Source organism: Geospiza fortis, unplaced genomic scaffold, assembly GCF_000277835.1.
Source record: "Geospiza fortis unplaced genomic scaffold, GeoFor_1.0 scaffold112, whole genome shotgun sequence".
NCBI classification, from domain to species: domain Eukaryota; kingdom Metazoa; phylum Chordata; class Aves; order Passeriformes; family Thraupidae; genus Geospiza; species Geospiza fortis.
The window spans coordinates 3,480,751-3,492,981 of NW_005054298.1; the positions used below are offsets into that span (position 1 = coordinate 3,480,751).

At 36.1% G+C, this 12,231-nt stretch overlaps 1 protein-coding gene across 1 annotated transcript in view; it reads left to right on the plus strand.

The window, feature by feature from the left end:
* LRP1B (LDL receptor related protein 1B) overlaps positions 1-12,231 on the plus strand; it is a 481,313-nt gene that overhangs the window by 420,365 nt on the left and 48,717 nt on the right. The window contains exons 72-77 of the mRNA XM_031057232.1: positions 2,935-3,057; positions 3,512-3,634; positions 4,328-4,465; positions 4,977-5,111; positions 5,747-5,866; positions 6,994-7,235. Of these exons, the coding sequence (XP_030913092.1) occupies positions 2,935-3,057; positions 3,512-3,634; positions 4,328-4,465; positions 4,977-5,111; positions 5,747-5,866; positions 6,994-7,235 (881 nt within the window). The remainder of the gene's footprint in view (positions 1-2,934; positions 3,058-3,511; positions 3,635-4,327; positions 4,466-4,976; positions 5,112-5,746; positions 5,867-6,993; positions 7,236-12,231) is intronic.

Below are 12,231 nucleotides of genomic sequence, written 5' to 3' on the forward strand. Positions count from 1 at the left end.
TCCGGTTAATTCAAGCTTTTATAGGCCCCAATAAACTACAAAGCCATGCACAATAAATCACACAGCTGTGCAATATAATGAACATTTGCTAAATAAGTCATCTTAAGAGCCCAGGTTTCTGTTTATTTCAGCAAATCACAGAACACTTTGGATTGGAAGAGACCTTAAAATTCATCCAGTTCCAGCCCTCTGCCGTGGGCAGGGACACCTTCCACTATCCCAGGTCGCTCCGTGCCCCATCCAACCTGGCCTTGGACACTTCCAGGGATGGGCATCTCTGGCTAACCTGTGCCAGTGCTTCACCTTCTTTTTTGTGTTTGTTCAGGAGCAACTTGTTCATCTACAGAGTTCTGGCACACTTTGACTTTGTTGGGATGCATCACTCCTGGGCTTGGATGAGGGGATGCTTGGATACCAGCCAGGCTCTCCTGAGCCCCTCTTCCCTCCAGGGCTTTCCCAAACACATCCTGGAGAAGCCCAAGTGTGCTGTCCTGGAGCCCAGTGCAGGGAGCTTGCTCTGCACCCTCCTTGCAGCCCTAAGGGATTTGAACTCCCCCATTCCATGGTCACTGCAGCCCAGGCTGACCTTGAGCTCCATGTTCCTCACCAGCCCCTCTTCTAAGTCAAATTAAAGAAGTTTTTTTTAAAGAACAGTTTTAGTTGGCATTTTGTCATCTTGGGTATTTTCCTGGATTTTTCTTCTTTCTTTTTCTTTAAAGCGAGTAGTTCTGTGGGTTAGCCTTCTACAGTCACATGTTCTGTGCATAAATTCAAAACATAATGGAGCACAGTTATATGGGATAATAATCAGATACAAAGCAATCATAGTAAATTATCCTTTCCTTGTTTTAAGTCTGTTACACAATACTTAAGATTAAAGGGGGGGGGAAAAAAGGACATCATGTGGGGATGATTAAGTTTGAAAGAAAGACCAGAAAATTCAGAGAATGTGAAGAATATTCTAGAGATGGTACAAGAAGACAAATAAATAAGTCAAAGTCAAATAAATAAATAAATAACAACCATCTAGTCCATTTTAAAATTGCTTTTAAAATATCTGGACTGTATCTCTTTAAAACCCAATGAAGTGGAAGTGAATAGTAGCACACTTATTTTATCTGATGCCCACATTATTCTTTGGGTAGCATAATGGAGCTTCTGTGAACTGCAAATTGCTTACAATACAATAAGAAGCCTATTCCTAGCTGGTTATTGCTATCATACTTTGTATTTATGTCACAATTATGATTCTGTTGCAGAAATCTATTTTATAAAGGAATTATGACAGGCAGAGCGATCACATGAAAGAAATGCCAGTTTATCTCACTGATAACTAATTTTTTTTTCATCTTTGGAAATACAGCAAACACAAATGGAGTTTTATTCTACAACATCTTAAAATAATATCCATAATATTTATCTGTGGCCCACTGTGCATGTTTACAAAAATAACTCTCTTCAATCTTATTAAACAACTAGAATGATGGTTATCTTGTGATTGCACACACTATTATTTGGATTCATGCCTTTCATCATGAAGAGTACTTGAATTTTATATATTTTCCTTGGATAATTATACAGGATATTTCTGTTAATGTTGATAAGTTATATTTGCCATGGGAGTGAATTATACCTGGTAGCACAGTGTGAGAGTTTGAACATCCTTTTATGCAATGGGCATTTCATGGAAATTAGCTTTTTGGGGGAAAAAAGTTCAGCCATTCTGAACCTTTACAGCAAAAGAAAGCCTTCTGTTGATTTTAATGAGGTTTGAACAGGGCAGTGAATGAATGAGTAAAAAGCCACTGAAGCCCGGTCTAGCTCTTAGAGTGGGTGTAATGCATTGAGGTAAGCCACAGTGAGAGTTTTGACATTATCATATAAAATTTCATTGTTTCCTGCTCTGCAGTTACACAGCTTTATTTATTTTATACTTCACTCCTCTCAGGCAACTGAAAATCCAGTTACCAAAAAAATGTGTTTTATAGGAAATTAATTGCAAGAACTTTCCATAACTTTGTTGATTGGTAGTGATAAAATGCAGTCATAATTGAGAAAGAAATTCTTTCTTATCACAACACACATTAAAACCAAATCCACCTTAAACTAATTTTTAAAGCCTGGGAGCACTCTGCCCTAAACCATTTTCCCTTACCCTGTGTTCCTTTTTGTTAGATAATTCAGAACATGTGGAAGATTTTATTCTTGCTGCTTTCTGTGTTCAATAAACATCCTGATGAGTCATTTCAGAAGTTACAGAAAGGAAGATCCTGTCAGAGGTCACTTTATTTTATCTGTTCTGAGCTCACATGGCTGGACCTTTCCTAGATACAGCATTTAGAGGTGGTGGGGGTTTTACAAACCTGGCCAAGCCTGTTGCTCCTCAGGAGGAGAAGAAGGTGCTGCCTCATGGCAGATGGGCTGCAATCACTTTGTCTCTGATGTGTGACTCAGACAGTGGAGCAGGAATAGTTGGAGGATCAGACAGTGGTGTGAAACAAACCTGGGCTGAAGTGGCTTTTCACGTATTTGGCCCTATTTCTGTATATCTCGTTCTCTGCTGGCCCAAATTCCTGATGTACCACCCAGGCCTTTGCTGAGAGGCTGCATCACCAAGGAGAGTTGCAGACAGGGAGTTTAAACATCTCCTGGCTAAATGGAAATGGAACATGCCAAGCTGGCCACTGGTTTGGTAATTCCCAGCCAGCAGCCAGGATCACGAACTGTTTGGTCAAGGAAGAGATCTTTAAATGAGTATTCCTCTGCCTCTCCAGCCTGTTCCCTTGGGATCTGTAAATTTAGTTATGCCACCTGTGTTACTCTCTGCAAATAGCGTGTGATAAGTGGTTCTAGTGGTTTTATCAAAAACTGACTTTCTTTCATCTTTTTGTTTTCCTGCCTTTTTTTTTTTCTGTCATCTTTTCATCTTCCCAGGGGGAAATATATGTAGAGCTGATGAATTTTTGTGCAACAATTCCCTCTGCAAACTGCATTTTTGGGTTTGTGATGGTGAGGATGACTGTGGAGATAACTCTGATGAAGTTGCTGAAATGTGTGGTATGGCATTATATTTTTCAGTTTTTTGTATAATAAAGCAAGAGTGACATTTAAGACACAGAAATATATAAAGGCACATGTGTCTTAAATTTTATTTTGCTTTTAGAAGATAAGCTTGAAATGTGGGGATATAGTTTTCTTTTGTTATTGCTTGTCATGTAATTTCAGATATTTGATATTTGCTATTTTTGAGAAATGAAACTTTTCTTTAGGACACCCACAGTGGGAGGAAAAAATTGCTTGTATGATGTAATATTGACCATCATTACACTTCATCCTTCTTTTGCTATTTTTCTGCCATATTTACTAGTTCTCAAAAAAAGCTATAAATCACCCTCGTGACACAAAATCTCTAAACGAAGAACTTAGAGTGCCTACACATATCTGGCTTTGATGTGTCATTAAAAAAGGATTAATAGCTGGGTAACAGCTGCTTCTTTTCTTTGCGGTGCAGTGAAGTTTCCCTGCCCTCCAACGAGGCCCTACAGATGTAGGAACAACAGGGTTTGTCTGCGGCCTGAGCAGATTTGCAACGAGGTCGATGACTGTGGAGATAACTCGGATGAAGATCACTGTGGTGGGTGATATCACCTTGCAAGGCATTCAGATCAGAGAAAACACCTTGAAGGCAAACTTTGTAACACAGATCTGCTTGTGAGAAATAGCTACTCACTTTTCATACCCTTCATAGGAAGGGTTATTAAACCTTATCAAAAATACAACAGAAGACTGAACAAAGGAAAAAGGTTACGGTGCTGGGAGAAAAAGGTTTTCCCCGCCATGTGCTCAGCCCCCTCACAATGGAGGTTTTTTCCCTTTTAACCCTTTAACCCCTCCCAAAGTTCTGTCCATCAACCCTTTCTTTGCTGTCCAGTGGTGGAGATCTCTTCCTCAAATCCTGATTGGAGGTCAGATGTTCCATAGTGACAAGCCAACCCTCCCAGATGTCCCAACTCCCATTGTCCCTTGATAACCATGCAAGGGGGTACAACGTAACTATAAATCTATAAACTTTTCTTAGCCTATATACATGATATTTGTCTATTAATTGTGAGAATCAATCATCACATTACTCATCTACCACATGCTTGTCCTTCAGTAAGGCTTAACTGCAGGTTAGCAGATCAGAATTTGAAACCAAAAGAAATTAAGCTTGAAATAAATTCCAGTTGCTTAATGCTTGGGGTCTTCCCATTTGTCTGTGTCTGAAATAACCTGAGAATCCTAAATACTGATTTATTCTTTCTCTTATTAATCTGTAATTATGTAGATAAAATCACATATAAAGCCAGACCGTGTAAAAAAGATGAGTTTGCTTGCAATGACAAGAAGTGCATTCCCATGGAGCTGCAGTGTGACTGGTTTGATGACTGTGGAGATGGCTCAGATGAGCAAGACTGCAAAATAAGTGAGTTGGGCTGGCAGGATCTGTTCTCTTGATTGTAGCAGAAAGAAAAAATTAACCAAGACACTCATCTGTGCAAGACATATTGAGCAATACAGAACTCAGTTTAACGTAGCTCTTTCTTTTAGTTAAAAACTGATGGAATTCTGTACCACAAGAGCAAGGCAAATTTGATAGCAATTCATGTTGTAGAGGATTTTTGGTGTAGTTACGAGTTCTTTACCAAATTTAGGTACAAGTTGATTGTATTGTTTCATATTTGCAACAAGAAAAATTTTAGGATTAAATTCTTGATGGGAAATGTATCTGTTAAATATTGTCATTGCATAAAATATAGTACATTAAATTATGCAGATGTAGATAAACACTGTAATGTCATTTATTTGTTAAAAATTCACCTGATGCTCTTTAAACAAAAAGATGAATTTGTTATTTGCTGTTGTCACTTTAGATACCATTTTTAACACTTTAAACAAATCTATCAGGGATTTTTAGACATTTTGTTTATGTTTAGGCATTGCTGAATATACATGTGAAGATAATGTGAATCCTTGTGGAGATGATGCATTCTGTAATCAAACAAAATCATCCCTTTTGTGTCAGTGTAAACCTGGATTTCAGAGAAACAGGAGGAATAGACAATGTGAAGGTACAGATATTTTCATCTTCTCTTGTTGAAAAGTTTTAAAAGTCAGTTCTGTAGTTAATTTTCCGTGCTGGAGAAGGAGATACATATCATGTTTGCTTGGTTTTTTCCACAGAGTAAAAGCTGTTTGACAGCTAGGGCATTAAGAAATAAAAAAAAATAAAAAACCAAAGAACAAAGCAAACGAAAAAACCCCAAAACAATCAACAACAAACAAAAGCGAACACCAGAAAGTATTTAAAAAATGTAGATTCATATAGTTTATCTGGAGACATTATCAAAGATTTAACATTAGTTGTTTAAGAACAACTAACTGAACATAAGTTGTTAGAATGTCAAAAGGTTCAAGTCAGGCTATTAAATAATTTAAGGAATAAATGGATTTTTAAGGTCTAGTAGATTATTTAACATTGGTTGAAGTTGCCATATGAGGATATTTTGAGATGCATAAAGTAATGAAGATTCATAATACAAAACTGAAATCAAAGTGAACATACAAATGTGTGGTGCCATACTAATCAACAAGAAAATGTTTATGAGTTCCCTTTGTTCATCTGCTTTGTTCCATGATTGTAAGAACTTTTTAAATAATAGTCTATTAAACTACAGGTATATAAATTACAATTTTTTCTTCATAGATGTCAATGAGTGCATGGTATTTGGTACCTGCTCCCAACGCTGCCATAATTTAAAGGGCTCTTACAGATGTGAGTGTGAGAAAAATTATAAGGAGAGGAACAACAGTTGCATAGCAAAAGGTAAGAAATATCAAAATAGACAGTGCTGTCATTTGTTATATAGATTGTCCATACTTTTGAAGCAAATTTGCCATGGGAAGATCATATTAATGAGTTATTAGTATTTCACACATAACATGGACTCTCTCAGGGTTTGGCATCATTGCCTGTTACTAAAGAAATCAGATTATGCCATGGGAACAAATAGGGTTACTAATGAAAGATAATGGTTTGTTATTATAGGAACACAGACATAATTCTGATCTTATAATTTAAAAATCTGGGAATCATTATCCTAAATCTGAATTTTCCACAAGCTTCATTTCCATTATAACACAGTTCATGCTTCCTTCTTTCCTCACTGATATTTGCTTTAACCAACCTCCTCTTTGTTCTTGCATTTATCAGGAGGAAGGGAACAAATGATGTTTGATATTTCATACTCATAAGGAGGAAGTGTGACATTTTAAATTGATTCTCTATGGATAAATGAGACATGAAGGGAGAAATAAAAATTATCCAAATACATTGTAAATTATCAAGCAGATTTTAACTTTCTCAAAACTCAATGTATTGATATTAGAGAACATTTTCTTATGAATAATATACTTTACAACATCTGGATCAAGATGGTATGTGGCTATCTGAAATGAGATGTAAGACACAGGTTCTGTTGCAGTCAAAGCTTTACAGCTAAAATCATTCCACTTCTAATTTCCAATAGAGCAATTTAAAAACATGTTCATTGACAGCTCTGTGTTCCTTCAATATATACATTTAGGACCCTCTAAAGACAGCATGCATATAAAAATACGGGATTCATATAGACTGAATGCATAATATCCTGTATTTTTGTATACTGCTTAAAAATATTCAAATCCTTATATTAAATACACCTTAAAATATAGTCCTGGGTATCTCCCTGTGTGCTTGGAGTGCACTGAATTTGATATGTTGATATCAGAATATCAAGAGTTGCATTTATTGCCCGGAGTGTAGGTGTTTCTGCAGTCTTCAACAACCAGAAAGTAATTTTAACCTCAGAAATTCTATCAGCTGAACACCAAAAAGCTACTTGAGTTAAACACACTGATTTTTTGCATTAGTTGACATTTACCTTATTTTTGTTTCATTATAATAATCCCTAGGCTCTGAAGATCAAGTTCTCTATGTTGCTAATGACACTGACATCCTGGGTTTTGCATATCCATTCAACTACAGTGATGCTCATCAGCAAATATCACATATTGAACACAATTCAAGGATAACTGGAATGGATGCATATTTTCAAGGGGATATGATTGTTTGGAGCACTCAGTTTAATCCAGGAGGGATTTTCTACAGAAAACTTCACGACAGAGAGAGAAGGCAGAGTAACAGTGGCTTGATAGTAAGTGATCAAAATCAAAGATTAAAGCACACAAATTTCATTCAATTTATTTTTCTATTTTGACTCTTCTGTAATAGCATGGGCTGATTCAGTAAATTAAAATGTCTATCTGAGAATGATTTTATTTCAGTGATATATATGGCTCCTAAAGCTTTCCTGTTCAAGACTGACAGATTTGGTAGAGTCACCAAGACAACACAATTGTAGGATTTAAAAAACTTTCCTGCAGAGAAGTAAACACTATATTAGAACACTGGGAAGACTGTATACCAGCAAGATTTTTTATTGTAACAGAGAAAAGGGAAGAATGTAATATATAGAAGAAAAAAGCCATGAATTTCAAATCTTGGGAAGACAGAAAAGGGGATTAAACACAAGCTTAATTTTCACAGTGATCATATAAACAATAATATTGGCAAAGTTATGACATGTATTGAAACGTTAGAACAATTTATTTCCATTTTTGTTGAACTGCATATTATCTTATTTTGAATAAGCATAAGTGTAGGTTTGGACTTTGAAATAGAAATGTGAATTTTTATACGCTTTGGTAATTTTAAGTGGCCTTTACTTGAAAATAAAATAAATGCAGGTTGTTACTCATTTTGCCTAAAATATTTCTACAAAATTCTCTAGGAAGTGATATTGCTGAACTGAGAATAACAATGTGGTCTTTACATTGGTGTTTCTATAATGCTGTCAATTTAGATTTTGGGATTTTCAGTCTTCATTGAATTTGACAGCAGAGTAGAGTTTTTAATTTTTTCGTGGCCAGTTAGCAAAAACACTTGTCTGGCTTTTTCACATTTCCTTAAACTTAGGAGAGGTAACAGTGATGACCTCCCATCACTGGAAGGTCGTCTGGCTTTTATACGCCCAGAATAACCAGGAGTACAGCAACAGTAGCCCAGTCTTTCATCTATAATTCATGCACCCCTGAAACCACTTCTGAGCACGTTCCACCCAAGGATATTTCCTCTCCAAATGAGTGACGTTCCTGACCTTTAACACCCGCAGGGCAAAAAGCCTCCTGCTGTAGGCACCAATGGACCCTGAAGGGTCTATCTGGAATCTGTTGTTGCATCTTGATAAGAGTGGTTTAAAAGCAACACCTCCACCCGCCCAGCAGAAGTGTCTAGGTTTTGTTCACTGAACGTTTATGGAAAGTAGATTAGAAGTACAAAATAATGCCTAGGATCTCTAACAGGTCAGCTCTGTCATTTGAGTTTTGCAGAAGGATGCCTGTATTGAAGATGTGGAGTAATTCTACTGTGGAGTTTTTCTCATTTAACAATGTGCTGTACATTTCTGTTTAAAAAAATCCTGATAAACAGATCTCTGTATTGAGTTATTCATAAGAAAATAATGAAAGTGTAAAACCTTGTGAGGTTAGTGTTGAGAAGGGGATGGTGTTATTTATTTATTTTCTTGCTGGGGGGTATTCTGCAGGTGCATTCTGCAGCAAGAGCAGTTTGCTGACCTGCAGCCTCTCTAATAAATCTAACACTTTCTTAGAGGTCCATAAAATGGAGCATAAGTTTCCTTCAGAAATCTTCATAATCTAAATCTTCAAATCTGTCAGTCCAGGGACTGAAATTTTCACAGCTCTTTTGTCACTTTCTCCCTGTTTAAACTGAAAAAGATAAAATATTCTTAGAATTAGTATTTTTCTAACGTACTGAAATAGTATTCAGTTTTTGTATCCTTTTTCACTGTTACCTGAGAATATCTCTTAGTCACTTCCTTTTCTATTCAAAGATATTGAAAAAAAAATGTTTTTCTTTATACCCCATGTTCCCCTGTCTCTTCAGTGAAGGTAGGTCCTTGTGACAATGCTTGATCCAAGCTAGACAAAGCATTTTTACAAATCTGAATGTGGAAAATGCAAATACAGACTCTATTCGAATATATCTTGGACACTTCTCATTTATATTTGTGAAGTATTTGCTTCTCATTGTGCTTAACTATTCAGTTATTTTCCCAGCGTTATCTCATTAATATTCAAATATTGTTGCCTTATTTGCAGCTGATCAATAGGTTAATTGGTTTTATAGTGTTGCTTTAATATTGTCACCGAAATTTGGTTTTAAAAGGCTTGAGAATTCCTTAATTTTAACCCAAGTTTTTTTTAATGGGGAAGTTTTCAAAGGTTACATTATAACTTTTATATCTAGACTTTGATATGTAAATCAGGACAGTAAACTTGAACAAAGTCACCTGCATTTTCAGGTAATTACATTAATGCAAAAATCCATCTCAACCGAAATTGCTCCACAGAATTAGCATATCAAGAGCCTTCCTCAGAGAATAGCTTTAAGTAGCTCTCCTGATTTCCTGTGAAAAGGGGTTTAAGACTGGTACAAATTCGAGCATTAAAGGAAATAGTAAATATCAACTCTTCAGAGTTTATTGACAGATGCAGAAGAGGATTTCATCCCAACTGAGTTCAGGCAGTCAGAGTGAATTGGTGATAACTGGAGCAGCTGTTTGCTGCCTAATCCTTGGGGAGAGCTGCACAAGTTATCTGAGGTGAACAATGAACACAGAGCCGCCCCACACTTCAGCTCAAGTGCTTCATTTTATGGAAGAGGACAAAACGATGAGCATTAAAATGATGATACCAGCCAACAGGAAGAAAAGCACAGGTTCTGTGGTGTATCCAGTCAGTTTACCGGCAGCCTGCTCCAGCCCCAGAGTTCTGAGAGCTTCACAAGAGCCCTTAACCACCCTTGAGATGAGTTCTCTCTGTTTCCCAACACTTGCCCCAGGGCCCAGTGCACCCCTGTGAATGCAAACTGCTTCCAGCCCATTTTCTCTAAAAAATAGGAATTTATGGTTCTATCTTAGAGCTACAGCTCTGTCTGGATGAAGTTTATTTACTATATATACTTAGATCTCTCTTTCTGGAATCAGCTGATTGGGTTTATAAATGGTCCTATTTTATGTAATACAAGGGGTGGATTGGTGAATTACTGCACCCACTGGGATGCTCATCTATCCACAAAAATGTGTTTCAGTGGGCAAAATTCTAAGCATTTTGTTGTTTTTAATTTCTTTTTACTGTTCTAGTTAATATAACATTAGATAATGTAATATTTTTAATGAAGAGGCAAAATAAAGTTTTTCTTTGTTCCACAGCAATTCCATACCCAAAATATCTGCAAAATAAATAAGATAAAATACTGCTTATGATACAAATTAGATTTGCCATTTATTCTTCCTGTTAAACATTGCAAAGGGATGTGTTCCTAGTGCACATGCAACCTATTTTCTTCAGTCAAACTCAACTTTAGAGGCTGAAAATCTGTAATCTACCCTTAAATGTAAAAGGTTTCCAGATCCAAATTGTTACTTGGATCTGCAGCTTCTTTTTTTAGTTGGTTGGGGTTTTTTTTGTTGTTGTTGTTTTTTTTTTTTAATTAACTCTTTACTTTGAAAACAGAATTTACAAAAGACAGCAGATCTGATCAAAAATCATTGACTTGACATGGTCTGTAGCTGTGCAGAAACTTCCAAACTGTGAAAGGCAATTAGCTTTCAAACCCCAATTTTTCTAATAAGTTGTAGTACATTATAATTACCATCAAAGTGGGCTAAAATCACTGTAGAAAACATTAATGTGATTTTCTTCCTGTATTTTCATCCTTATTTTGTATGCAGAATTATTCTTCGGAATTAACATAATCCAAATAAGCTATTAGGTAAGAGCTCATTTCCAGTCAGCAATTTGACTAGACAGTGTGAGAAGATGCAGAAGAGCTCAGAAATATGATGTAGCTGTAACTTAATGAACACAACTGGAAATTACACAGCCACAGCATCAGCTTGTGTTTTTCTCCTCTTTTTTTAAAATCTCTTACACCAGATGGCTCCTTGACATTTCTTCTGTTCATCTCTTTCTTTATTTGATCTTTAATATTCTCCCCAGCATTACTGGAACTGAAACCAGACTTTTCCTGTCTGGTTGAGAAGTCAGGGTCAGTATTCCTCAACAACCCCACCCTCATTCCCTAATTTTTGTAGGATGTCTCTTTTAGGATGTCTCATCTTCTTCTAGAACCACCTTTTTTGGAAACCATCTCTCATTCTGCTTGGCAACTCCCATCTTGGTCTTTCCAGGCTCTCAAAAAAAGAGTCTTATTGTAAACTGTGGGTTTGTACAGTCAAAAAAAAAAAAAAAAAGAAAAGGTGAGAGGTTTTTCTGGCCATGACAGCTGCTTTCCTCTTAAAATATTTGGTTTCAGCATTGTAAGCCATTAATCCTTGCAGTATCCAAAGAGATCTCCAGGTATGAGAGGTTTGTTGACTCAGGTGCCTGAATGTTGCCCAGAATTAAAAGGAGTTTGGACTACAAATGCAGTTTGTCTTATCAGAAAATACCCCTTTTTTTGGTATCTGGTCCTCTTTGAGAATGTTGCTTGGATAGTAACAAAGAAAAAAGTTTGTTATATGCAAATGCTGCACTTGAAAAATTCTGTTATTTGTGGAAGCATATGCCACCACTGTCATCATCTCATAGCAAAGAATTATGGTGCAATATTTAGTTTAACTTTAAAAATCAATAGTGACCCTGTTTTTAAAAAAATACTGGTTTGTAAATGCAGTGATTGATTTTGCTGCTTTACTGTTCCTCCAAATAGAAAATCAAGGTTCTACATATCTATAATGCGTACCTTCTATGAGATTTTTTGCAGAATTAAAAAGCTTATGAGCAATGAACTCTCTAAATTCACCCTTGTGGTCCTCTTATTTCACTTAGAGAATGAAATGACCATTATTTTATGATGAAAATAGTCTACAAATATCTTGTGGTATTAGGGAACTCTGACACTTTAGGGAAAACAAGTTATTTTAGGATTTTCTTTCCTGGTTTTCAGTTATGTGGCTTAGTAGCATTTCATTGCTTCATTTTTAAGGAATATCTAGGGGTTTTTTTCATAATTTAACTTGATATAGTTATAAGTAAATAGGCAAAAACCTGTATGTGTATTTATAG